We start from the raw sequence: 27,367 nt of genomic DNA, 5'->3' as shown, positions 1-27,367 counted from the left end.
TAAACCATACCCAGTGCTGTCTCGCTATGACGCCGCCCCCTCCAACTCCAAAATCCGGTATGAGGACCTGTGCTCTGCACCATGCTACATGCATTACACAATTAACTCTTCAAAAGCGCAAGAGGAAGGCGCAGCCTCATCGGCCGGTCAAACTGTGCGCACGTCGCAAGAGACAGACGCAGACACTGATGCAGCCACACTTGTCAACGAGCCTAGGAGCACGCCAGGAACATCGGATCGGGCAAAGTTTGTTGAATCACTGTTGCTAAGTTTGTGTTTGGTCATGTAGACTAGCTGTAGGGCAAATAGGGAGTGGATATCGTGCATGCGTTAGACTTGGATATGGAGCCTGTAGGATAGAAAGAAGTGGTGAGGAAAACTTTGACGGGGCGACTACATGATACTATGGGTGAACAGATGGTTCATGATAAAACGGCGAGATATGCGACAGTGTTGATCCGCGTTTGAAACTGTTCAACTCTGAGGGGGTTTGACGAAGACATACCTTTTCCTTGCAGCAGCTGGAAGGTATCATGATCCGCGTTTTCATCATATACCCCTACTCAGATCGAGAGGACTTGTTCAGAATCCAACGTCGCTGGAAGCTCCCATTGGTATCTCATGCGTCTTCTATTTTTTTCTCAACGTAGAAATGTTCAATCTTGCCATTGTATTCCAGAAAGACCGACATCAAGACGTATACATGATAATATTAGTACAGATCATTGTACTCCTATACACCCGTTTGCAAGCCTTCCGTACACTCCAACGCCTTGGAAACACCTAGATAATATCCATAACTGATGACCGACGCCAGGTGTTGTTCGTGATGTCTTTTAGATCATCATCGTGATGATAGACATTTGTATACAATGCTCACACTAGTACCGCGGCTCACTTGGCGTATATTGCTGATGTTCAGCATAACGTGGCTCCTCCATCTCATGCATAGAAGGCTGTTCCCGCTCGCGTGTACGGTCTCCAGAGCGACGAGAATGGTGTTGACGCTCCTTTCGGGGGGATCGCGGAGTACGCTGAGTCTCCCATAGTGACTCGCCGTGATGCCTGGAGTGGCTGCGTTGGGAGTGTCGTCGCTCAGACTGGAAGTACGCTTGTTCGGCGGCTTGGACTGGCGTTTCTTTCGGGCGCTCGACTCTGCTTTGAACGACTTCCTCTTCGTCGAATGCGGGGCGACGGGTGTGCTGCTGCTTCGTCGACTTTGGCTTTCCTGCACTTTTCCACTCGCGGAATTCTTTGATGCAGATTCCTGCGACGATGATCTCAGAATTGCTGTTATTTGTTAGTTTAAGAGTCAATGAGAAAGTTACCCAACTCACACGATAACGATGGCGATGATGACTACGACCCAACTAAGACCGCATGTTGGCCCTTTGCAATAGCTGAGATTGGTTTGAAACATCAACCCCGCAACGACACTCCAGAACACAACCTCAATACAGCTGATTATGGCATGCGCTTTGTAACTGTGCCAACGTTGGAAACGTGGACTATGTTCCGAAAGTATGAGGTATATGAGTAGGATGAGGGATTTGGCACCCTGAATACAAGTGTTAGCAATGACATCGGTACTAAATACAGCCAGATCAGAAGATATCAACATACCATGCCCAATGCATATGTGCTTGCTCGTGTGCGCGGAACATTGGTAATGAACAGACGAGGAAGCGTAAGGGCGATGGCGAGAATAACGAGAACGACTTGAGCGATATGGATAGGGAATTTGAAACGGCTGCTAAAGACGGGCTTCTCAAGGATATTGAACACTCCCATGTTGAAGGTATGAAAAAGATGGTGTTGATTTCGTCAATGTCTCGTACAAGTCGTATCGTAGTTCGGTCGTGGTTTTGATCGTAGTGGTCGGCGTCAAGACTTAATCTTCGTTGTTGTGAGACGGTACAATGAAGTACGTCAAGCATAATATACATTTTCTGCTTGTTAGTACCTGCATCAACGCGTACGTCTGTATGCTCCGCCGTCTCGTACGCGTTGTTACATTTCTTCTTGGCAACGTCAAAGTCCGAGTACGGTGCGATACGAGTGCGAGTGCGGGTACGAGCAAGAGATGTGATTGGTGCGGACCTGCCAAGCCACGTGCTTTCAGCCCTACCAGTCCTAAACTCACTCTTCGACTGACCAGGTTAGACTTGCGAGTAGTTGCGGACGAAACAAGAAGCAGCTTCTATCGTTCTCAACTCATGGTAGACCCTGTGGTTGTAATCTTGGTTGAGATACGGAAGAGTAAACATTCGAAGCCAGTTATCACATTGGTCAGGATATCCAGTCATGTTTAGTTGAACTCGCTCTCGCATTTGGGGTATATTCTCAAGATTACATCGTCCTCGTCGGCGGCGATTAATTCGGCCCCGTCGGTTGCGGCCCATGCACATGAGGGTTTCCAGGCATATTCGGAACGCCCTCAGGACCGATCATCGTCCCAATATCCGCCCAATTCCACTCATGGATGTTGTTGATGGTAAAGTCCATAAACTGCATCTGCGTCGTTCTATCAAACCGGGCATTAGGATGCATTGAGGGCGCCATGTAGGCCTGGTCTGGGTATATACGACCTGGCATAGGATCCGCATACATATATGTGCCCACGCCCGGTGGTGACTGATGGTACATGTGCGGTACTGCGTCTGGCTGCGACAGTTGTTGCGCTGGGATCGAGCTTTGCGGTCCGGTGTCATGTGTCTCCATTTCCGGTTCCGCAAATCTGACGGGCGAAGCTAGGGAGTCGGCCATGGAATGCAACTCCGGGACGAGGGAAGCAAATTTCTCAATGGTACCAGGCATGAATGGATTTCGCCTATGTCGCTGTGCCAGATCTGCTAGCTGAGACAACAGAATCCTGGACTCGGACATGTCCGTACCACCCAGCTTATTCAAGCATACCAGATCAAGGACTAGTACCGAGCTCGATGCAAGCGTGTACCAAATGTCACACGAGTAGACGGCATCGAACTTGCCTAAAGATTCGAGTCGCAGTAGTATGTTAGCCAAAGATCTGCCAGACTCTGAGCAAGCTTCTGCCATGGCTGTGAGCGCAGAGTTTGTGGAGTCTTGGCCGGTGTTGGTCAGGGTGGAAGCGCGGGCAAGCAGGGCTGAGCGGCACAAGACAATGATGGTATAGTGGTATACACAGTGCATCAGCATCAGGGCTCGTTGCATGGGCGAAGCTTCTATGGCTTCGTATTGTAGATGCCGGGGCAACTGCTCCTTCCATCGCACTAGATCCCGGAGCACGCCGGCGGCGGGTGATAAGGGGCCAACGTAGGATTCGTCGCTGGCGTTGGACTTGACGGTCTTCGGCGCGCGACATGTCAGGCCCAGCAGTATGAACAGGCGCGTTGAGCATGCGAAGAACTCCGGGGGGCCGCCGATAATCTTCTCGTTAGGGGCGCTCGTCTTTGCGCCAGGATTCTCAATGGCACTCGGCCGGTCGTAGGAGGATACCTGCATCGTCTCGAAAGCGTACAGCGTCCACCACAGTATCTTGCGCGACTCCCTGGCCAGCGGTGTCTGGCCGGCGTTCACCTTGTCCTGGTGCAGTCCGATGGCGTGCGCTATGCGGACGGCGGCACCCGTCAGGTTCCAGCAGGCGTCCCGGTGGTTCGTGTTGTGGAGGTGTATCGCAGCCAGTAGCAGGGCCTGTATGGCTGTGATGCTCGAGGTGAAGATGACAACAGGAAGGAGCGTCTGGGTCCTCTGCCACCACAGCCGCTCCTGGTCTTCTGGAAAGGGAATGCGCGCCACCCGTCGACCGAGCAGCAGCACACACGTAAAGGTGCACAGCCATGCCGGGTCTGCACTCCTGGGGTTGGCCAGCCACGCGTCGTAGGCCTCGCGGAACGAGGGCTCATGCAGGACGGGGAAGTCCGGGTGAATGTGTTCGAAGAAGGCGCGTATCAGCAGCTCGAGGTTCGGGCGCTCGCTGGGATTCAGGTGGCGGCCGTGGACCGCGACGGAGTTGTGGGCGGTCGGGGCGGCGGTCGGGCCTGGCAGGCTGCGCTGGTCGTCGCTGCCGGTGGGCGACGATGCCTGGGCTGCGTTCTTGCCAAAACTAGAGGTGGAGCAGTCAGTCGATGTCGCCAGAGGCTTCATGCAGGGGCGTTACTGACAGTACAAACTCGCGTAGGGCGCCGCGTCCCACGAGCGTGCGCAGCTTGATGTGGAACGACAGCGAGCTGCCCGGCCCAATGTACTGCACCTGGCCCTGCTGGTCGGGGAGCAGCGACACCGTGTCGTCGCCTTCACCCTCGCCGCTGTCGTCCTGGTCGCCCTGCGCGTCGTTGGCCGCCGCGTCTGGCAGCGGGATGCCGTGCGACGTCGCGAGCTGGCGCAGAGCCTCGGTACTCGAGACGTCGGCTTCCGGCAGCAGCCCCTTCACCAGCGCCTCGAGCAGCGCCAGACGGGTGCCCAGCCCCTCGACGCTGCCATACAGGCGCTTCTTGCGCGGCTGCGTCGTCAGGCACTCGATGTTGTGCACGATGCAGTAGCGACACGCCTCCTGGCCGGGCTCCTTGCGGCACTTCTGCTTGCGCGACTTGCACTTGTCGCAGCTCGTCTCGGTGCGCTTCCGCTTGTCCAGCGGCACGCGGCGCGAGCTGCTTGCACTTGCATGGCTGCTACTCGTGGGTGCGGGTGTGGAGGCCGACATGGGCGTGGACGGGTAGGTGCGGCGGATTTCAGGGCGCAGGGAGAAGAAGCATGGCGCACATGTCGCGAGAGCGCTGCGAACGCATTGAGACGCTCTTGTGCCGGTGGAAGATGCGACTGCAACTTTACGATGATGATGCAGGGGACTCCGATCTTGCCTGCGCTATCGCGGTCTCCGGTCCATCGGTAATTGAGGCTGCCGTCTCCTCTCTGGTGGGCCTAACCGGCGAGCTGCCTTGACCATTTCTTCAAGCGGACACCACAGGCACGTCCTCTTCCAAATCATCGAATCCGTCCGTCGTTGCCCCACCGCAATCGATGGCTGAATACCCATCGAGCGGGAACCATTTCAAGCTGAATGCTGGTCCTGGTCATGGCACCCCCTCATCGGTGCCTCTACCAGGTACGCTTGATGCGGCTACCAGACGGACAGCAGCCGCTGAATACGACCAAGCATATCTCGGCCGTGCTAGAGTACCCCTCGAGATATGGCTAAAGACTCCCATCCTCCCTGAACAAGATTGACCAGAGCAGGGCTGCTTGATCTGGTAGGCACGAAGTCGAAAGAAAGACTGAGCCGGTCACTGTCCGGTTATGATTGGTTCAAGCGTGCGGCAGCTGGCTCACCTTCCCTCATGGGGTTGTGCAGGTACTTCCGATTACTCCACAAGCACCTGGGCATGACTCGGCCGCGTGACCCAGTGCGGCCAAATGCCATAGCCACTGAATCGAGTTAGCAAAGATCCAGCGTTCCAGACATCGCGAGACCCACATGGCACCCATGCCGAAGACGACTAGAACGACCGCATTTTGTCGCAATCCTGTGCTCCACTGCCCTATCGCCTGTGCCGGTACCACAAACGCTTCCATCTCACTAATACCGCTCAGGAACCACGGCCATGTTCAGCATATTGGGATCCACCCCTTCACCACCGTGTCTCCACTTTCTCTTCTGTAGAAATGCATACCACGAGCACGGCTGTGTACATCATCGCCGTTAGCGATCAAGGATCCAACCGCGACGCAGATAACAGCACCGCGGAGCGTCGTCGTGAAGTCTTCTTGACCTCTAGAGAAATAACCCCTCTAGCTAGTCCGCTGGTCGCCGGATAGCAGACAGGCCTTATATCGCAGGTCCAGATGGTATCTTCCAACACTGCAAGAGAGTAATTCCGCATGTCGTGGCAGTAGGCGAGTTACGAAATAAGGTCCCCACGCTGGCACAGACTTCCCCGTACGCGTTAGCATAGGCGCGAATGAGCACGAAAGGGAAGACGAAGGATTGTCGTCGTGGTGCCTGCGATCGTGGTGGCAATGACGTCAGACCCCAAAGAAGCCACTGTCGAACCTGGTGGTTCTACGCGAACAACAGGCAGGTTAAAAGTTATCAGGCCTCGAAGGACATATAACGGAAGTTTGGCTGACATGTACAGTGTAGACATCACTCTTGTATCCCGCGTTATCGCTTGTAGCACCGCCTCTTCCAGTCTTGCGCACTCACCTCACTGGACTCCCTGCCAGGCGATTTGTCAACGTCGCGTACGGCTGTCCTTTTCGCAGGTCATCCATCAAACCATAGCGCAGCCTCTTTCCACCTTGCATCCTGCAGACTCAAACTCCCAGCTCTTTGGCATACTCTGGAAAGTCGCGAACGATCACAATGACAATCGATGCACCGTCAGACTCTCACGCAGACTGCAGACTGTTTATCACGGTGTTGAGGCGAGAGGAGTGTCGCGCCGCCGAATGGGAATATTTGTGTTCGAGCTTCCATGGGCTGAATTTGATCTCGTTTGCCCGACAAGCGAATCGACCACGCCTCAATCGTGCATGGCGCCATCACTGGTTATGCACGATGGATTGCGCTCATTGCGGGCCGAGGCGCACTCTTGGCTCGATTTCTGATTCCGATCTCAAGGATGCTATAGCAAGTATGGCAATAATCCTCCCGAGACCAAGAGCGCACTTTGGTGGTCATACTGAACAACCAAACCGCGACAGCACGGCCTGGCCAGTTGCGCTGCACAGTTCGTCGTCCGCGTTACTGTTGCTGGTTTCGTTGATTAGAATCTTTCAACTATCGGCACGCTCATCTTGACGCACGGTATGACAAGCGGTCTTGACCGAATGTTGGCAAAACCCTGGGCCACTGGTGGTGTTTGATGGAACACAGACACAAGTATTGCGTCGTTTTACCAAGAAGCTAGGAGCATGAAACTTACCATACGCGCATCGCATAGCACCATGGATGAGACAAGAAACCACGGCGCAGATACACACTCGTCTGCAACATCTGACATGGTAGCGACATGATGATCACAGTATCGACGCGACGCTTGTCTGCCGGTTCTGCAGCCGATACTCTTCGTAGCCTTATTCAACGGCTTGACGGAACGCTTGAACACATCGCAATCCTACGTCTACATCTTCGGTGTCTTTCTGACCTTGTCGCTACCTATATCCGGAAAAGTATTACTTCGAGGTATCGACACACCCGCAATTGTCCGACATTCTGTCACGGCTCTCATAGACGACAAGGACGGGGAGGCTCAGTGTCGGCATGGTAAAAGTGGCTGAGAACATAAAGATATGGAAGCGCATGCAAAAGAATTGACAAAGTATAGCCCGAGAATGTCGCGAAAAGTCGTACGAAGTTCCCAAAATCGAACGGCAGAGGTAGTAGAAGTGGGACAAATCCTGAAAGATGACAAAGCCAACCCCTTCAGCGAACATACAACGAGATATGGTTGGACGCTGAGGCTTTCAAATCCAATCTACACGTCGTTTTCTCAACACTGTCGCGTACATGCACGCTCATGCATGTCCCTCAGCGGCTGCACATCTTGTACGACCATCCCACGCACACCCTCGTCAAACAACCCATTCCTCCAGCAAATTCACATGGGCGTTTTACATCGAGAATGAAAGCAGCAGTAGTTCAATGCTGTCTACAGAATCATGAATTGGATATATAAACGCAATAATCGTCGACAAACTTCGACCCAGCCGGTGCCGTTATTCTGCTTAGCTCAATCAACCATCCCCGACCCCTCGATGCTTCCGATCATCTTCTCTCGGTCGGACGTTCGAATCGCGCCATCTCTACACCTACGAAAATCAAGGGGAAAATTCGACATCGAGAGCAATAGCTAAGCACACGAACCTGCTGCGCGCCCTTATACCAATCAGCCCCTGCATCCGGAAGACAGCCACAAAGGATTCGTGGATGGCCAGACGAAAGTTGCGCCTCAGGCAGAAGCCGCAAGCTCGTCAACCGGACATATCAGGCCGGTCGGGAGTCGACTGCCTCACCGATAAGAGATACCCAACGGCTCGACAGAGGAGACCAGCCCCCAACCCTGAGGCCGTACTTGGATCCCAACACCCATGTCAACGAGATGAACATCAAAGCCAGGATCAAGGCTTGATGTGCACTCGATGGCATGACAACAAGACGCTGCGACACTGTGTTTCAAGCTTTGCGACGAGCACCACATCCCTCGAAGTAACCAAGTCATCGAGAGTTTGCAGAAGAGGTCAAATTTGGGCAGACGGTGTGACAACGGATGGATTCTCGTTCATTATCGTATGAGCCGGACTATTACAGCGCCGCTATCCAACCCACCATCCACATGTCCATCTCCGAGAAAACTCAAGCATCCCGACAAGTTAGCTACTACATACACGACGCCGATACATGCGGTTGCTCTTGGGAAAGTCCTACGACGATGCTTCAATTGCTTCTTCGATTCAAGAGCTATGAGCCTTTGCACCCGTTCGTGTCGGCTCTACCATCTCTGCTGAATCCAAAGGAGCGATCGTAAGGGCGGTAACACTGTTGATCAAGCGGATGACGACAACCCGGGAATAGCACGCTCACCTCTGCGCCTAGTCTGAGGTACGCGGAGAGGGTCACTGTGGAGGCCTCGACTGTCTTGCACTTCGTCCAGGATAGCACCACTCGGTATCCACTGTTTGACGTATCTTTTTGGTATATCCTCCTATATGTTCGCTCCTACGCCGCTTTCTTCGCTATGGCGGTCGACTTTCACTCAATGAACCCTTTGACTATTGTCGTGATTGTTCTCGAGTTCACACGTTTCTTTGCGGCGCGCTCTATCACGAAGAAGTCTTGACAGCTGGCAAAGAGCACATGAATCGGCGAAAGTAGGTCAGGGTCAGTGACTGCCCGACATCTATTACATTCCTTTCCTAGCATACTTCTCCAGCCATCACTCATAGAGCTAGACCTACAACTGCGTAGGGTAGTCCAGAGTCTCAATCTTCTCCGGGTACACAAGCCCACCCTGCTTCCGCACCTCATCCATAGCCTCCATAATCAACACACTCTCGTCAAGGCCAAGGAAGCGACCCTCTTTCCTGCCGTTGATGATAGCATCTGCCGCCTCGTCGGCTTCCCAGAACATACCCTGGCCCTCGCCTTCTGATTGCAGTGAGCCACCGAAGCCATTGTACCAACCGCTTCCCTTACCTGGGCCCGGAATGGGGAATTCTTTCGACTCAACCTTGCCGTCTGAACCGATGATCTTGGTGGAGAGGGGACGGAAGGAGTGCCCGAAGACTTGGATCTCGCCCTTGGGGCCTTGGATGCGGACGAAGGGTTGGTCCATGTTGCCTCCGGGCGCTGTGGCGACGCGAAGCGAGGTTGTCGCTACGGCATGAACCTCGCCGCCTTGCTCTTTTGAACGGGGGAATTGCAGGATCACGGTGCTGTGCTCGTCGGCCTTGCCAGTTGGCTCGTAGTTCTTGACAAAAGCCTGGAGCTTGGGTGCCTGCCGCGAGTTCTCGGGCTGGGTGTGGTAGATGGTCTGGAAGACCCAGGTAAGGGCATAGATACCGAGATCAAGCAGGGCGCCACCAGCCAGATCAGGGTTGACCATACGGTGCTTGCCATCTGGGAAGTTGTTCTCAGGGTCGAGCGCCATGCTGTTGTCCGAGATAACGCGTGTGATGGGCCCAATGCGACCAGAGGTGATTTGCTCGCGGACGTAGATGGAGAGCGGGAAGTAGCGCGTCCATACAGCCTCCATCAAGAAGAGGTTCTTGGACCTTGCGACCTCGGCCAGCTTGCGCGCCTGGGCGGCATTGACAGTAAACGCCTTCTCGCATAGCACGTTCTTGCCGGCCTCCAAGCAGAGCATAGCATTCTGGTAGTGATGCGAATGTGGTGTGGCAATGTATACGACGTCGATGTCCGGGTTCTTTACGAACTCCTCGTAGGAGCCATATGCCTTCGCGTCGGAGGGTGCGCCGACCTCCTTCAAGAAGTCCTTGGCACGCGATTCGGAGGACGAGGAGGCGGCAGCGACGACCGTGTGCTTTAGGTGCTTAACGCCACGTGTAGTAGGGTCGCAGAGGAGATCCTTGGTACTGTCTGTCTATTAGTAAACAGCTTCCGCGGGGTGTAGCGCGGGGTAGTTACAAGGTGACGGCGATACCTCCAGTCGCGAGGATGCCCCAGCGGACGGTCTTTGGTGATGACATGGTGTAGATAGATGTTGTCGTAGTCTCTTGGTATATTGAAGGTGAGATTGTGGGTTCAACAACGAGGAGCACTTGGCGGCATCAGGCGATTGACTTTGTAGCTGGAGCTGCAGAGCTCCAACGTCATGACGCCCACCGAACTTCGGGCAAAGCGCCGCATCTCAACCCCACTCTTGCCCCTCCATCGTCTTGCCGGTGCCTAAAGGAGCAGACGGCCCGCGTCGCGACATGTGGCGGACTTAAGATGCGATTGCCGTGTGCTGGGGAGTTGATGAGTAAGGAGTGGGCGTGAATGTTGGATGGACCCGTGGACGCGTCTCGCCAGACCCGATGCCAAGCCTCCCAACCTCCACCAGCACAGCTATCAAAGCAGTAATCATAGACGCAGAGACGGTACCCATGTCGAAAAGCATGTCATGGCTGCAATCCAGCTATATTCCACGATCGCATTCAGTAGACATGCGATTAGCGCGTGTGCACAAAGACCATACGGTGGGATGCTTTAATTGTATCTGAAGACGAGCTTATAGGTCTTGATGTCCATAGCAAAGCCACAGGCTGGTCGATCCATGCTGACAATTACAGCTTCGCCTTGCTACTGTTCTTCACGCTTTCATGATATCGGTCCCGCATCTCTCTTCTCAGCATCTTACCCGAGGGGGTTCTGGGAATCTGGAAAAGTCGTTAGCACCAGCAGCTCACGTTGGGTGAGTACTCACAGAATCCACAACCTCAATGCCACCAGTCAGCCACTTGTGTCGGCTTAGACGTCCTTCGATCCACTGATGCAGCTTCTTTGAGACAGCCTCTTCCCCTTGCTTCTGGCCCTCAGTGGTCAGCACGATCCACGCCCGGACGAACAGAGAGCCATCGCCGCGGCCGTTATCAACGCCCGCTACGCAGGCATCGCGCACCAGACCTTCTGGGTGATCGAGCAGCGTATCTTCAACCTCCGTAGCAGCGACCTGGAGACCTTTGACTTTGATCATCTCCTTCAGGCGATCGAGATAGTGGATACGGTCACGCTCGTCGCGCATCACAAGATCGCCAGTGCGTAACCAGCCAGGCTCAGTGAAGATGTCCGCAGTGGCTTTCGGGTCCCTGAAGTATCCAGGGGTAACGACTGCTCCGCGTGCCCAGAGCTCGCCCTTCTCGCCTTTGGGCACGTTGTTGAGTGTCTCAGGGTCTACAACCCGAGCCTGCATACCCGGTAGCAGATAACCGATCATGCCGGGTAGTGCAGGCTCCAATCCAAATATGCCATGCGCAGCCGGACTTGCGATACTGGCTGCTTCGCTCAGACCATAACCACTTGGCACCGGCATCCCCGCTCCTTGAGGCAGCTTCTTGGCCAGTTGGTAGGCGACATCTGGTGGCAGGTACGCAGCGCCGCTCGATGCGCCGATCACAGAGCTCAGGTCGTATTTCTCAGTCAATGGGCTCTGGGCGAGTTGGCGAACTAGAGGTGGTACCAGTGGAAGATGTGTGATCTTGTACTTTTGTATGCTTTTCAAAGCGAGCTCAAGGTTCCATTTTGGCAGCATGATACTCGTCTGCTTGATCATATTGACGCGAAGGATCCAGATGATCATACCGTATGAGTGGTACATTGGTATGACGCCGAGCATAGTAACGGGTGTCAACGGTTCGTCTCCTGCAAAGCGCGCGGCCTGCGTGGCAGTAATAAGCGTCTGTATTCCAGAGTGGTAACCATTACTGTGTGTAATCATCATTGCCTTTGGTAGACCCGAAGTTCCTGAAGACTGGAATAGATATGCCATCCGGTTTCCCCCAAGCAGCTTCCGCCGCTGCTCCGGCAGCTTTGAACCCTCCCTCACGAGCGACTCGATCGTACGATATCCCGACACGGTATCTAGTTGAGAATTGTCGCTAAGCACGGTGACTTTGTTGGGATTCAACTTGAGCTTGAGGGGTAGATTGTCGCTGTCACCAGTCCCTAGCTTGAGCGCTTCTTTCAAAACGGGGAGTAGTGTCTCATGACACATGATGCTGGTAATTTGCATCTTTCTGAGTACCCACCATAGCTCGTAGGGTGTACTCGCTGGACTGATGCCCCCAAATACCAGCTCCGATCGAAAGCATGCGTGCGCAACCATTGGATAATGCAGGTGATTCCGCGAGAACAGCGCTAGGATCTCGCCATCTTCCTTGTCGTCTATGGGGCTCTTGTCTAATCCCAACGGATTTGGTCCGTCATACCGGAAGACACGCGCCAGTGCACATACTCGAGCATAGAAGCTGTGGAGTGTGACGACCTCTTCTGTTACAGCATTGATGAATAGAGGGTAGTCTTCGGGCAATGGATTGTTCGGCGGAAAGCAGAGTTCGTGAATGTTGAGATCATCCGGTGTCGGTGGAAAGGGTCCAAATGGCGACGAGAATACAGCCTCGTCGTGAGGTCGATAGGTGTCTTTGGCAGGATCGGGAGCGTCAGGGCCTAGGTATCTGGACCAGTGAGGTTTGAAGATGCCGTATGTCATATCGAGATTTGAATAAAAAGATCTCGCAGAGTATCAATGATTTCCTGCAAGCTATGGAGACATGGGCGCGTCTACACAAAAGTGTCCCGCCAATGTTGCGTTTCTGTGGCCCTTATGGGCTTCCGAGGTGAACTGCGCGCCCCGCGTTCTCTCCACATTTGATCCTGACGTCGCGTACGCGAGTAAGCCCAGAAACGCCCCATTATGGCCTTTCACGTGGGGCAATGCCGTGTGATGAACTGAAAGGGATGCTCTCATGTAGGGTCTTGGCGTCTTGAGGAATGAAATGACCGGAGACCAAGATGGCAGGCGGCGCTGCTGCGGTGGAACCACTTCCGTGGAGTCATTCCCTCTTCAACTTTCGTGACAGCAGCAGTCAACATCACAGCCCCAGGCGCATACCACACAGTCCAACGATATTCCGACAACGCAGTAGCCTGTCGCGTAATGCAGTCATCTCTGCAAAGGTCCAATATGAGCTGGCATTAGACGCGTGACTTGCTTAGCCCTGTGGCTGTCTGCAGCTGTCGGACCCAACTTCACGTCTAGCCCAAATTGGATATTGCACGTTTCAGCTGACGGCGCGCCAAATTCGAGATTCAGCCAACGCGATATCCCTACGACTTCTTGACGCGTCTTGATCTACTCGATCAAGACTGCAGAAAGATTATGGACCGCCTGTAATGTCTGTTAGCTCTCCACACCCGCATACAGGCGCGCGGGTGTACATAGCTGGAAACCTCGCGTATGTACGAGCACCCTGATGCAACTAGAGATCGTCGCGCTTGAGTCTCAGCCTTCTCAGCCCTCAGCCCCCAACATCGCCTTGCAGCCTGCCCATCTATAAATCCATCTCGCCACCCGCTCTGGCATGGTTGCGCGTTGTCAGTGTCCGTACCTAGGTAGCGACCATGTCTACTTACTCCGACAACAGCAATGGCAAACCGTCCAAGAGAGGCACGATCCCCGCACTTTGGTCTGCGAAACATATTCCGCACAGTGCAGACTTCCCTGACCCATATGAATTGATTGGAGATGCATACGAGAGGATACCAGTCGCAGACGAGTGGGAATTGCCGGACCCGTAAGTTCACAGCATTGACAGTCTTCCAGGTCAAGACTCACGTAATGCAGCAACAGCAAGAGCCGGCCGTATTTGGCGCACATCAAATCGCTGTCGACTTCGTGGAGGACTTTACGACATCTAGCGGACTGGATGCAGGTTAGCACTACCCCACTACGCTGGAATGAGATCAAAGAGCACCCGGAGGAACGCGAAACCCGTGCGAATAAGACAAACGTCACCTTCGTCGAGTATCGTCCTGCCACTGCACCAAAAGCTACAGCGATTAAATCGCCTGCTTTGCTTCAAGAAACTCTTCAAGCTCTGTCGCTTGAGCATACGAAAGAACCTCCCCTGCGCCTCTTTATAGTAGAAGACCTGTCTCGACAAGTCATTGAGCTGCTGGGAGCGCGTTTCGATATAGATCCATTGTTCTTTCGAGAGCAGATCGATGACTACGTGTGGCACAACACTCGTGACCCCTGGGCGTCACCACCCAGCCTAGTCTCAAGCATGAGGCATCGGCCCTGGTTCAGGATGCGCAATATGAGGTTACGATACCACAAAACAGAAGAGGACTACTTCAATTCGAGGCTGGAAGCAAATTCTTGGAACGTGCTCAGACGACCTGACAACGATGAGAACCATTGGCACTACCAAGACGGAAAGGGAGCAGTCGTGTCCATCATGCGTACGCGTACCTCGATGTGGATCGGCAAGGATAAGAAGTGTGGTAATGGAACCGTCGGTATTGTCTTGCTAGATCCAACTGTTAGCCAAGGCCGGCCACTCTGTGAGTACTAACAACACGACAGTAGCTGAAGTACTGAATTGCCTTACTGACACTGCGAAGGGTACGATCGTAGTAATTGGCTGCCAACACCCAAGATGGACACCAAAGTTTACCCCTCAATCAAGTCTTCAGTATCCTGGTTCGAAGACATTGTCCAAATGACGACTGCCTTCCCGTGGTTTGAGCGGAAAGAGGGAAATGAGATAAACGCGCAAGTTCTCGCCAAACCAACTATATACACCATCTGCGCAGAGTGGCTCATAGTGTGCGACTATGTAAGAGCTCGTCTCAGCCAGATAGAGTGGGAACTCGAGATGCCACGCCTCTTCCGCTCGAAAGGTGATGCCATTGACACTTCGCTCAAGCGTCTGCATACCTGGCGTCGGCAGATCCCAGTGTTTCGGGAGATGATAACGGAGACGTTAGAACATGCGCTTCCGGCTGCAGCGCGGCTTACTAGCCCGTCTACTCAGTCCTCCGCTGCGCCCACATCACCTCTCTCCGTACGCTCTCTCTTTTCCGACAATCTGACCATAAATTACGACAACGTAGAAGGATTCGAGGACATAGTGCCTGACTTCAAACGCCTCCTTGCCGCTGTCAATGAACTGCAGGAGCGAGTCGACCGCCTGACTAGTATTGTTACATCGGAGATATCCATCGAAGATTCGCGTCGCGGGCTCGAAGAGAACCATAACATGGCGAGGATAACATGGCTGGCGACCATCTTCATCCCGTTGACGTTTATATCTGGGCTGTATAGCATGAATGAGAGTGTTTCAGCATTGAAGACGACGTATGGTTGGTACTTCCTAACGGCCGTGCCATTCACGTTGATCGTCATGGCAATCGGCTGGGTGGCTGGAGGCGGCAGTCTGACACCATGGAAGAAAAACACTACGAAGCAAAAGGGCATGATTGGGGGAAGAGACAACAAGAAAGCCAAGTGACTCAGGGGTAGCGCACTCTGCTCTGTCACAATGTCTTAGGCGGCAGACTTCTCCACGTTTGTCTGTTAGACGACGTACTAATGTAGTATTCTTATCAGCTCCCACCCTGGACCACCACCAAGGCTTTTTTGGCTACCACTTCCTCTCGGCTACAACGTGAATCTGAAACTAGGGTGCTGATGGCCAAGTCTGTCCGCATCCGCTCGCAGGAGTCTATCATCCCGTTCACCTCTCTCTCGCTTTCTGTTTTCCCAACCTAGGTACCAGCACTGGATGGCGGCAAGTACGATCGTTACTACCAACGCACCAAGGCTTACAGAATGGCCTAGAACATATTTCGGCGCATCGCGCTGAAGATAGATAAACGTGCCTATGAAGGCGGAGCAATTGGCAATGGAAATTACCATACCAATTCCGACTGCGCGGACATAGTGAGGCGCAAGATTGTTGGATGCCCATCCCTGATGACGGATGAGTAAAGTAATCATTTCGTATCGCAAGCGAAGCTTACCATGAGCATGGGCGAACCCTGAAAGACACCAATCGCGACCAGGAACGTCCCGGCGTACCGCACTGCATTCGTCGTCGCCACTATCAACATAACGTAACCGCATATCCCTATCACGCAACCTCCTATGATGAAATAACCACGATTCTTCAACTTGTCGGAGGCGTACGCCGTGCCAATGACCGTGATGAAAGCAGCCATGTTAGGTGGTACCGTAAAGAGCTGCGCGGTGGTGCTTTGATAGCCCATGCCGGCAATGATACTAGGAAGGAACAGCGAAAAGCTCTGTTAAGCTTTAGCATAGTCTCCGGCATTTGAGATCCGGAAAAAGCTTACATAGAGCGGAACCAACAAGAAGAACCAGATGAAAGCAGAAAGGTACGTCTGCGGAGCTTTGAGTGCCATCTTGACCCAATACCAACTGAATTTCTCATCGTCGACATCAACTTCGGTGGATCCTCCTGCGTCAAGCCTCATGCGTCGCAATGCCCACTCCTTCTCTTCATCACTCAAGAATCCTGCTGCGGCAGGGGTATCCGGCATGAAGAAGAAGCATACGATGCCGAACACAACAGTGATTGCGCCCTCAACTGAGATCATGTCAGCGCAACACCTCCACAACGTGAAACATTAGCGAGAACTTACTAAAGAAGATCCAGGGCCATCTTCGATACCCCCCAACCTCAATGGTTGCCAGTCCCGAAGCGAGTAGTCCACCAAAAGCCCCAGATAGAGGCGCGGCGCAATAAAAGAGACCGCTTCTCAGCAGCATCTCGCCTCGCCTGTAGAACATGGCAAGGTATATGATCACGCCACCGAGAATGCCTCCTTCACATAATCCCAGCAACAGTCTACATGCCACCAGCCCAGCAAATGACTGCACGAAGCCCATGAACGTACACATTAGACCCCATGCCGTGATCAGAGCTGGTAGGTATATCCCGGCGCGCAAACGCTTGACGAGTAGGTTAGACGGTACGTCGACGAGGATGTACGGGATGTAGAAGACGAGGAGGGCGATGTTAAACCGTGTACCGGTTGTGATGGAAAGTTCATCGGACAGGCCGGCTATTCTTGCGTTGCCGATGTTGCTGCGGTCTATGAACGAGAAGAGCCTAGATCTCTTACTCAGCATGGGCTTTAGAATAGTGTGGGATGGCAAAATACCATATCCCGAACAACCAAGGCAGAATACGAAAGTCAAATTTGCGATTCAGACGCTTGTCCAGGGCTGTGTCAATCGTCTCGTCCAGTGTGATCGCCTTTTCGATGCGTTCAGTGTCTGTTTCCTTGGGCTTATCCATTGTGGCTGGTTAGCAGACTAGTCACAGTAGAACGCGCTTTCACGGCAGCAACAGGAGAAGAATGCGAACAGAGAATGGAATACAGATTAACAACACCGAAGGATCTAGCTAGTGTAACGCCCACGTCCAAGCAACTGTACATCTTCCCGAACCAATGTTCATAGGCTAAAGTCTCTCCACATTGCGGGGAAGTTTCGAAGGATCACCGATGCTGCGGGGATATCTCCAAAGAGCATGCCGAGCTATGGAGAAAGGCTTGTTGACCAGTGAGCTTCTCGCCAAATGTCTTGTGCAAGGGCGATGTGACGGATAATGTTTCCCCGAGCAGTGCGAATGAGGAGACAAGCTGCGCGGCTGGTAAGCGAGATGTCAAGAAATGTGGCTGACGATGGCCCGAACCACGTGCCGGTAGCGCGCCGTTGCCGCCACCTATTTCGTCATGAACGCCCAAAATCCTCTAGCCAGAATTATGCTCGGCAAATCAACAACACGGTAGAAAATCTCTCCAACTATAGCGACCAGCGGTGCGCAGACCAAGAAGCAGACAAAAGTGCTCAGAGAACCGTTCATGCCGGCGTCGGCCATGTGCGTGTATAACTTGATACCGGCGGTGTAGATGAGTATGGATTGGACGAGGAAGTAGCCTGGAATGTGTAAGTAATCGTTCCATGACTTTGTCGAAGAGTTGCGACTTACTGAAGCTCCTCTTGCCTAGCGAAACGAAGAAGCCTCCGCGAAGGATAGCCCGAGGCAGTTCGAACGTCTCAATCAGAAGCATCGACCCAAGGATGATGAGGTAGTTGTCGACCCTCGCCATCGGCTGGTCTAGATCTACGTTCTCGTTCAAGAATCCGTCATCGTACAGCGCGGTGTGACCCCATAGCTCATTGTCGCGCATGTCTGGTTTTCCGGAGATGAAGGCGAACTGCAGCACAACACCGGTAAGGACCATCGCAGCGTAAAGTGGCCAGACTGGGATACCGAAGTTGCCGATCTTGAATCCTCGTTGGGACCGGGCCTTGAAGTCCATGTTGAGGACCGCATCAGCAATGATTAGGCCGGTGACGCTGTACCAAGCCCAGCTCTGTACCCAGAACGCTGCTACGATGAAAGCTAGCATGGCCTTTACTCGCCATGAGGTGCGCGTATTCGGAACAATGACCATGGTGATGTAGACGGTATAACTTTGCTGGAAGAGCACGGACACTATCCAAAGCGTACCAGATGGGAAGACATCGTTGGCGGCCTGACTAGCGTAACGCTTGTTGACCCAGAAGATCTCGAAAAGGGAGTTGAAGTAAATCAAGAAGTTCTGGATCCGCGTCGGTGCGATGGTGGAGATGTTGCCAGTAGAGGCCAAGAAGTCGGAGATGTAGTCGGTCGAGGTTGTGCTGAAAGCCGCTGCTGCAAAAGAGTAGGCGATGAAAGTCGGAATCCATAGTCTGATGCCACGACGGAAGACACTCGATGCGCCGACCTCACGCGTCTTGTTGGCGAGGTAAGGTAAGCAAATGGTGCGCGCGGAGAGGAAGATAATCCATGAGTAGATCAATGCCTCGTTGGCGAAGATTACTGAAAATGACTTTCGAAGTGCGACCTGGTACGCCGGGCCATCAACATTCTTCGAGTCTGGAAGGGCGGCTGGAAGAAAGGTCTGGAAGAACACGTAGAGGAATGATTGGAATACAAACAGGCCACGAAGCCCAATGAGGTAGTTCTGGTCAGCTGACAGGGTTGTCGTTCCTTGCTCGGCCGACGACGAAGGGAAGATAGCCTTGAGTTTGGATGAAAGGGTAGGCTCCATTGTTGCAGACATCTTGTTCGATATCGCGGTAAAGATGAGGATCTCGGTGATAAAGAGGAAGAGCAGCTTACAAACAAGGCAATTTACCCTCGACTTCTGATTCCACACAGACAACAAAACCAGCACGACCCTTGGCGACTACTCGCGGCAGTAGCACCACGTCCCGTACCAAAGACCCCCCGTGGGAGACCCGAGATCAGCACCTTGGCCACCAGAACGACCACGTACCTGAAGGCGACTTTTCTTTCCGTGACTAGCACAGCATCTGCCTACCGAGCACGGGAAGCGTTGAGCTTAGTTGCAACGCAAGCTTCCGAGCACAATTCAGGCGCATGCATGCCAAGGGTCAGCTATGCTTTTTGTGGCGTTCTCTACGTCCCGCTGAGCAGTTGTTCGATAAGCGTTGACCCTAGTTGAGGCTGGCAGCGGGTAACTTTGGCGGCATACAATAGTTCGCATTTCTGGCATCCGGACCACTTACACGAAGCGGGCGGCTGTTGATCGTTATCTTGATCTCGGATGTTGAAATGTCGGCCTGCCGACTTGTAACGTTGCCGTCTTCAACATACACATCCCAGACGCACGTCGTGACGTGCTCGATGAAAAGCACCCTGATCTCTCAACACCCAGGTACCGCCGGGCAACGGCCTTCCTCAGAACCTTCCACGTGTGGCGCATGGGGCAGCCCTACTTGGGCATCTACACCTGTCAGTGACCGCCATGTCAACTGCGGCCGTCCGTGCACATTGATTTTCATACCGAACATCCGTGCGATAGGCCACGAAGGGTCGTGAAATCCGCACGTTTTCCAAAATCCGAGGGGCTGACTCGTGTGCTCACACCAAAAAAGGAAGGTCCGCGTGCCGGAGAGCAAAAGCCCGCTGAAACAGATCTTACTCACCGAAGATAACGCCGTGTCGAATTTTTCTAGCAAGTTTGCGGATGGTTCCGCCGGCCTACGATGCTGTGCTACCCGCCAGGTGTAGTGTGGTAGGTAGCATCCCACGCGGCCTAGGGAACGCACACTTGCGAAGTGGATCTACGCGCTAGCGAGCGCGTGTCGATCGCCCGCATAGTCGACTTGTAATGTCCCGGCCACCCCTGGTGCTGTTGATTATTTCCTTTTTCATGTCGCTAGGCCGATGCTTTCTGGCAACGCATCAGGGTGCAGGGTCCGTTTCAGTAAGGCGCTGCCCTTCGGCCCTGCTTCATGCTAGGATTTTACTTATCTCTGAGTTTACCTTCCGTGATAGACTGTGCGTGACAGATCGGAAATCGTATCGCCGACGTGAGTCGCCCGGGATAAGGCTGATGCTCTGCATTCCGCTGTGATGCCGCGCGTTATCTCATAGATCGAGTTTCACATGTTGACCACTCAGGAGCCAGGACAACAGAGTCAATCGATGGACAATGATCATTGGTAAATGAGAAGAGCGCGTCATTCCTCGAAGAACCTTATTTGCAACAACGGTCATCATGTCAAGATGTGCAGAAATAATGTGTAGTAATAGTGATTATGATGTAATTAATCGGGTATTATATACTGATGCATGATTCATGAAAGCCTCAGCCGCCGCTAATGGCTTGCGAGCTTCATCCCGAACTAAACGAGTGCATCCAAAGCCTTGTGCCCCTTCCCTATGATATTGACAATAAAGAAAATTAAGAAGATAATATGTTATGGCCCTACTTCCTAGCAGTTGGGTTCCAGGAGCTGTACTTGACAAGCTGGCGAGCGTGGCCGTAAAGACCGATTGTGGCGTTGAGAACCAGGTAAAACGGGTACAGAACCGAGAAGAGGATGATCATCCTTCTGGAGATGTACTCGGATTTGACCTGGTTGGTGATCCAAAGAGTAGCAATCAAGCAGACAATACTGTGACACGACACCGTTAGCAAGGTACAAGATTACGTCGAGGGCTGTACGAACCTGATAATGAAAAGCCACTGTGACACGGGGTACTGGAAATAGACCAGCTTCCAGAGCTCCTCCCCGGACGTCGGGAACTTGACGATAACGAATGATGCGACTAAACACGTGTACTGTGTGACGAGATAGTACGAGGACTCGCGGATGAGTAATAGCGACAAAACACCGAAGCGAGCAGTGAAGCTGCGCTTGGCGTGCTCTTCGTGCAACGGATCCTTGACACCATTCCAAACCATCTTCATGTGTCGCATACTAGCTTGAGCCCAGCCCTGAGCCCACCGCAGACGTTGCTTCCAGAATGCGCTGAAGGTTGTGGGGGCCAGCTCGTAGGAAGTCACGTTGAGATCATGGACGGTCTTGGCACCTTTGGAGAATGCGCGAAGTGCAGAGTCGATGTCTTCAGTAAGCATTGTGTCGTCCATCTTCAGATTGCGAAGAAGCGACGTGCGCCAGTAGCCGTTGGATCCACAGAAGAGACCGAATCCCCACATAGTAGAACGGCCGGGATGAGAGACAGCGTAAATCTTGTCGAACTCGACTGCGATCATGTTGGTCATGAAGCTGTCGTCGGAGTTGAAGATGATGCAGCGGCCTTGGACGATGTCGACATCCTTCTCGGCAACGAATCGTTCAGCGGCCCATCGGGGTGAGTTGGGGTGAGGGTAGTGGTCGCAATCGTAGATGGCGATGATGTCAGATCCAGTGTCCAGCGTGAAGTAGTAGTTGAGGTTGTCTGCCTTGGAAGTCGAGTTGGGTACCTTGATGACTCTTGCATGGGGGAAGCGCAGAGGAAGTTGGTGCAGCTCAGTCTCCAATGGCTCAATTGGCTTGGGGGTGTTGTAGAGGACGACGATGCGGATCTTGTCAGAAGGGTAGTCGAGCTGTTCAAGCGCATAAAGAGCGCGGTCCATGATGATGTCCTGCTCATTGGGTAGGTAGGCAACGATGAGAAGATCCAGGATGGGTAGCTTGTGGTGTGGCGTAGGGAACAGCCACTGCTTCTCCTGCGCTTGCGTGACGATTGCTCTTGCCTCGCGGCAGGGCGTGATACTGAAGAAGGCCTCCAAGACAGTTGTGCCGGCAATGTAGAAGTTGGTGCACATGTATATGAACCAGAAGATGGCGATCAGCCCGTTGCTGCAGTACATGTAGAGGCATACCGAGAAGACGTAGTATGAGGCGACCAGACCGAAGGGCGTCCACTCAGAGATCCAGGAAGATGTCCGTCCGATCGTCTCAGTAGCGATGGAAGGAGTTTTGGTGACCGACTTCTCGTTGGCCGTAGGAGAAGTGACCTCCCCGACCTCAATTACGCAGTCCTTCGTGGTGTCAGACATCTTGAAACGAGTGTGTGATGTGACAGTTAACGATGGAAGAGGCAGTCAAAGCGAATGGTGACTATGATGGAGGGGGTGAGACTACTGACAAGGAGCGGATACAGAACATATATTCGGCCCTTGATTGCACAATTGCTTAGTGCGTATGGTAAACACCGTAGCCGACACGCAGCGACTGTAGAAGGGGCAAAACCGCCGAAGGGTTCATGTCGAAACCGTGATTACCGCCCGTGGGAGCTGGTCTCCATGCAAGCTTCGTGCTCAACTGAGATCAGCATTACCTAGCATCAACAGCGCCAAGTTGTGATAATGAGATTGGAGTGGGTCGGCCCTGCACGTTGGCCATGTCGACCCCGGTACCGCTCTACAGGTCGGGAATGGTGAATATGCCAAGTCACATGTCAAACCCACGTCCACAAGTCTGGCGGGCCAACCAGGTGCTTTTTACCAGTTGACCGCAGTTTGGTCAACGTCAACGAAGATGCAGAATCGGGCGGGTTGGGGAAGGAACATCGGAGGGCCACATGCCAGCCGCTATCTTGCGGTGCATTTTCCTGGCATCCGGTGTCCACGGTGCCACTCAGGCTGCAGAAGCTGAGAGACGAGACACTGCACTGGGTATTGACACGACAATGGCATCCCGCAGCGGCGTGCTGAGCGCATGAAGCACGGCTGGGACTGGCAGTGCGATGCGGACCCTTGTCGCCTTCCGGAAACGGCTGATATCGGTCGATGCTGGCACGAAGATCAATGATCGAAACTGGGATGGTGATGAAGTTTCGTCGGGTTTGTTGAGGCAGAACGAGCGCGGGATGCATTGGGAGGAAACGTCTGTGCTAGCGTCGATGCACGGGCAGGAGTGCGGCGCACGTTTCCGACCCACCGACAGCGCGGGCACGGCATCTTCCTCAACCTTCTCGTCTGCACGTCCTACGGCGGCTAGTTAGCCCCATGCCACGACGTCCATTCTGCTTGCTATCAAGTACGGGCCTGCCAAGGAAAGCTTGCATACCTTTTTTGGCCTTGTTGCAGGGCCGCGCGCTCCCCGCTGAGGCAACGCTCCGATCATGACCCTCATGAAGCAGGCTAAGACTTTGTCCAAGATAGGGGACTTTGCAACGCCGTCAACCTGATGCCAATGCTGATCGGAGAAGCAAGGCGGCTCCTCCCCGTCCGGAGAGCAGTGTTGCAAGCTTAGGCCGGGGTCTTTACACAGGCCTTGCACAGCTAGCTGCATGCATATGTCGCAGACAAATACTGCCTTTCTGACTTGAGCAGCGGATCTGTCCCTGTTTCTGTTCAGTCACTCTCTCTCATCAGCATGTTTTCCTCTCATTTGCTCGGTCTTGCCCTGGTGCATATCTTGCCTGCGCTTGCGGATGTCACGCGTGGGCAGGACAATTGTACCTGCGGTTTCTACGACACCCAGACATCAGAGCTCTTTACCGACTCCATCATCGTCTACTTCAACGAGACTACCCAATTACCGATCGACTTCATCGCCGAAGACTTTGCTCAGAAGTATGCAAAGGATTGGGTCCGTCTGCCGTGAATGTGCCTCCAAGTCCATAGCTAATGCTTCCCAGAATGCTGTCTATCGCGAAGGCGCCTCTCCCGACAATCTCAGATTCAACAACGACTCTCTTCAGCTTGTTGTGGAACCTTCGACTGCCGAGCATCTCGTTCGAGGTGCTAGTCTGCGGACAAAGCGACGCGACATCCAGCATGGCTCTTTCCGCACTCTACTCAAGTCTGCAGACATGGATTCTGCGGGCACGGCGGCATCCATGATGTGGAAGTACAATGAGACCGAGATCACGGAGCTCAGTGTCATGAACATGAACAACCGCCGAGACCCATGGGTGGGAACCTTTGTCAACAACGAATTCACTACGCGCAACCTTGGAATGAACTACAGCCAGCTTCTCAACAGCACGGCTGCGAACCGCAACTATACTACCCTTGGTGGTGGCCTCAGCAATGGCAGCATCAACCCATGGGAGTTCACCGAGTATAGGATCGATTGGACTGCAGACTACATCAACTTCTACATCGGTGGCAACCTCACTAGGCAGGTCCTACAGAAGAACAACGGTGGCATGCCTTCTGTTCCCTCGGCCATGTTCTTCAAGCATTGGTCAACCGGTAACCGCTACTCCATGCGTGGTCCGCCTGAACGCACAGAGTCTGTTGCCGAGGTTGGCTGGATCCGCATGTTCTTCAACTCTTCTACAATGAGCGTAGATGCTCGCGAGGATTTTGTCGCCAGGTGCCCGTTGACCGATGCGTGCTCGATGGACGACATTGAACTCCGTGGTTCCACACCGTATGGTGATGACGCAACAGACAAATGGGAGCAGTACAAGGGCAAAGACATCAGGCGCATGCCGGCACTCTGGCTCTCCGTGTCATGCATCATATTCTCGACCGTCCTTATCATCCACGCCCTCATCAGACGTCTCGCTCCCAAGCTCAAGAGTGAAGCCCCGAAACCTACCCCAGCTTCCTCCACAGAGCCGAAAGAGTCCGAGGACGAAAAGAAGAATCCGTTCAGCGACAGTACTTTCACAGTGGCTTCGCACGAGATCTTCTCTCGTGGTGGTGCCGACCAGAAAACTCCCTCCGCTTCCGAAAAGCGCAACTCAGACGATGACGACATGGCGATCGAGAGGCTCCCCGGTACCTCGACTCTCGGTGGCTCTACACCCAAGGATGGTCTCTCCAGACCAAACTCGGTATTCTTCGATAGCCGTGGGCCAACGCCTTTCAACAGCAACTTCAACACTACGCGCGAGGATCTCTACATACCTATGCCACCGATGCCAGGAACGGCAGTGTCAAGAGGTGGCGACTCTATGTTGACTATGGTCGATCCTCACGCATCGATGATGACTCCAGGAACTCCAGGCACAGCGATCTCAAGAGATCGCAACTCTATGCTCACCTTGATGGACCCGCGCGCCACCATGACCCCATCCGTTCCCATGATTGCTCCCCATGACAAGATTACAATGGAGACCGTCACCGAGTCCGCCCTACCAGCTCCTCGTATGCGCCCCCAGCCTCTGCCTCAGCGACAACGTATCGACCATCTTGCTGGTCTGACGGCGCTCTGCTCTCTCGTGGTCACCCTGATGCATTTTGGTCTTACCTTCGTCCCTGCTATCGTCGGACCTGGTGCAGATGCACACAACGCATCTGAGCCATGGGCCCAGAGAATCATCGGTCCGTTCTTGCTCAACCAGATGTGGCTTGGTGTCTTCTTCACAACCTCCGTCCGTTTCTTGACCGCACCTTACTTGCGCAAGGGCAAGATGGATGAGATTGCGAAGGCAGCCGTACGCCGAACACCCCGTCTTATGATTCCTGTCGCTTCGATGGCCCTACTGGAGTACTTCTTCATCGACGTTGGCGCAACCAAGTTCTTGCAATACATTCCTTCGCTGACCTGGTCGACCTGGCCCTACGTGAGCCGCTACAACAACTTCGGCCAGTACATCTCTGAAGTTCTCGAACTCATGTTCCTCGTCCCCAACGCCGTCCCGCAAATCACTCTGCACTACTGCACCGGTGTCCTCTGGACCATCGCCGTGCAACTCCAAGGCTCCTGGCTCGTCCTTCTAGGCGCTGTCGTCGTCTACGAGATCAAGACACCATGGAAGCGCATGTGCTACTACGCCTTCTGCCTCATCAACCACTGGTACGCTCAGTCCTGGGGCACATACCTCTGGCTCGGTCTGCTCCTCACCGACCTCGACGTGACCTACAAGTGGAAAGCGTTCCTGGCCACACGACCAGGAGCATACTACGCCACCATCACCTTCTTCTGGGCCTGCGTTGGCGCCAGTTTCGCCGTCAACGTCATTCCTAACTGGGTCGACACGGACTTCAACTTCTCGACTGCGGAACGCGGCATCCACCCCGATCCTGTAACCGGTGTAGCCATTCAGGACACAGACCAGGCAGGCTACCCGCCATACTACACGCCGCGTCTCAACGGTGTGCTCTTCGCAGGCGGCATGCAAGCGATTGTCGAGCTCTCCGCCGCGGTACAATGGGTCCTCTCCACGCCTCCTTTCCTTGTGCTCTTCCCCCACGTCTTCACCATCTACCTGCTCCACGGTCTTGTTTTTTGGACATACGGATCCTGGCTCATGGTCGCCCTAGCGGAGCGCGGATTCAGCTACGGCATCAACGTGACCATTGTCGGCATAACATCCTACGGTGTGCTCTTCGCCTGTCTCCCCATCGTCACGCCCATCATCGAGGCCCTTGGTAAAGACATGACGGCATTGGTATGGATGACAGCAACCAAGAAGTCGCCACCGAGACGTCGCACACTGTTCCCCTTCCCGGAGGACCTCTTCACTGGCCGCGCTGTCAACGCCACTGCGGACGACAAGAAGGACGGCGGTGATGCGGAGAACGGCTTAGGTAACCGTGCCTCTGATGGTAGCACCCTCAATGGAAGCACCCCGAGTAGCGGCCGCCCCAGCAACGACAAGGGTAAAGGTGTTTCCACGACGGTTATGGAGTACAAGTTGAAGGCGTTCTCTACCGATGAGGATAGGAAGGACACGCATCCTTCGGCACGCATGAGCCACTTCTCAACAGACTGATGACTGAAGCTCTGCTGGTCGACTGGGACATGCAATACCCAGAAAATGTTGAATGCTGGGTGGCGTTTATTTCTTGTTTTTTTATCGTACACAGTTGTGCTTTTCCTTTGCGGTCTTTTTCGTTGTAGCTATTACTCTGGAATATCGATTTAGAAGTTCAAGAAACGTTCATGTCTCAACGTGGTCAACTTGCATAGTGACATTGCCTGAGACTTCATATAAGGCGAGTTTGCGTTTGTCATGACACCATGCCAAGGGTCAATGGGAATGCTGATGGTGGTGATCTATCATTGCTATTCAAAGGGTTATGACTGCTATTTCGTGTCTGCGCCTTCCAGGCTCTAGCCAATTACTATCCAATGCACAATACAAC

The 27,367-nt window shown here is 53.6% G+C and overlaps 8 protein-coding genes across 8 annotated transcripts; 2 read left to right on the top strand and 6 right to left on the bottom strand.

Moving 5' to 3' along the window:
- Positions 1-881: 881 nt before the first annotated feature.
- Positions 882-1,791, bottom strand: J4E88_006707 (uncharacterized protein; the record flags this gene model as incomplete). The annotated part of the gene is made up of 2 exons (XM_049400330.1): positions 882-1,280; positions 1,624-1,791. 2 exons carry the CDS (start codon positions 1,789-1,791, stop codon positions 882-884), a joined length of 567 nt encoding a protein of 188 aa, XP_049253949.1.
- A 582-nt stretch (positions 1,792-2,373) lies between these two features.
- J4E88_006706 (uncharacterized protein) lies at positions 2,374-4,681 on the bottom strand (the record flags this gene model as incomplete). Its single annotated transcript, XM_049400329.1, has 2 exons — positions 2,374-4,084; positions 4,143-4,681. The coding sequence occupies 2 exons, from the start codon at positions 4,679-4,681 to the stop codon at positions 2,374-2,376; spliced, it is 2,250 nt and encodes a 749-aa protein (XP_049253948.1).
- Positions 4,682-8,930: 4,249 nt separating this feature from the next.
- Positions 8,931-10,185, bottom strand: J4E88_006705 (uncharacterized protein; the record flags this gene model as incomplete). The annotated part of the gene is made up of 2 exons (XM_049400328.1): positions 8,931-10,071; positions 10,124-10,185. 2 exons carry the CDS (start codon positions 10,183-10,185, stop codon positions 8,931-8,933), a joined length of 1,203 nt encoding a protein of 400 aa, XP_049253947.1.
- A 579-nt stretch (positions 10,186-10,764) lies between these two features.
- J4E88_006704 (uncharacterized protein) lies at positions 10,765-12,686 on the bottom strand (the record flags this gene model as incomplete). Its single annotated transcript, XM_049400327.1, has 2 exons — positions 10,765-10,857; positions 10,905-12,686. 2 exons carry the CDS (start codon positions 12,684-12,686, stop codon positions 10,765-10,767), a joined length of 1,875 nt encoding a protein of 624 aa, XP_049253946.1.
- Positions 12,687-13,597: 911 nt separating this feature from the next.
- Positions 13,598-15,492, top strand: J4E88_006703 (uncharacterized protein; the record flags this gene model as incomplete). The annotated part of the gene is made up of 3 exons (XM_049400326.1): positions 13,598-13,770; positions 13,821-14,542; positions 14,603-15,492. The coding sequence occupies 3 exons, from the start codon at positions 13,598-13,600 to the stop codon at positions 15,490-15,492; spliced, it is 1,785 nt and encodes a 594-aa protein (XP_049253945.1).
- A 2,241-nt stretch (positions 15,493-17,733) lies between these two features.
- On the bottom strand, positions 17,734-19,120 carry J4E88_006702 (uncharacterized protein; the record flags this gene model as incomplete). Its single annotated transcript, XM_049400325.1, has 2 exons — positions 17,734-17,948; positions 18,001-19,120. 2 exons carry the CDS (start codon positions 19,118-19,120, stop codon positions 17,734-17,736), a joined length of 1,335 nt encoding a protein of 444 aa, XP_049253944.1.
- Positions 19,121-20,794: 1,674 nt separating this feature from the next.
- J4E88_006701 (uncharacterized protein) lies at positions 20,795-22,375 on the bottom strand (the record flags this gene model as incomplete). Its single annotated transcript, XM_049400324.1, has 2 exons — positions 20,795-20,984; positions 21,039-22,375. The coding sequence occupies 2 exons, from the start codon at positions 22,373-22,375 to the stop codon at positions 20,795-20,797; spliced, it is 1,527 nt and encodes a 508-aa protein (XP_049253943.1).
- A 1,321-nt stretch (positions 22,376-23,696) lies between these two features.
- J4E88_006700 (uncharacterized protein) lies at positions 23,697-26,994 on the top strand (the record flags this gene model as incomplete). The annotated part of the gene is made up of 2 exons (XM_049400323.1): positions 23,697-23,912; positions 23,962-26,994. The coding sequence occupies 2 exons, from the start codon at positions 23,697-23,699 to the stop codon at positions 26,992-26,994; spliced, it is 3,249 nt and encodes a 1,082-aa protein (XP_049253942.1).
- Positions 26,995-27,367: the final 373 nt, after the last annotated feature.

This window comes from Alternaria novae-zelandiae (assembly GCF_023758075.1).
Source record: "Alternaria novae-zelandiae strain BMP 2774 chromosome Unknown scaffold_13, whole genome shotgun sequence".
NCBI classification, from domain to species: domain Eukaryota; kingdom Fungi; phylum Ascomycota; class Dothideomycetes; order Pleosporales; family Pleosporaceae; genus Alternaria; species Alternaria novae-zelandiae.
This window is presented reverse-complemented; position numbering and strand designations above follow the sequence as displayed.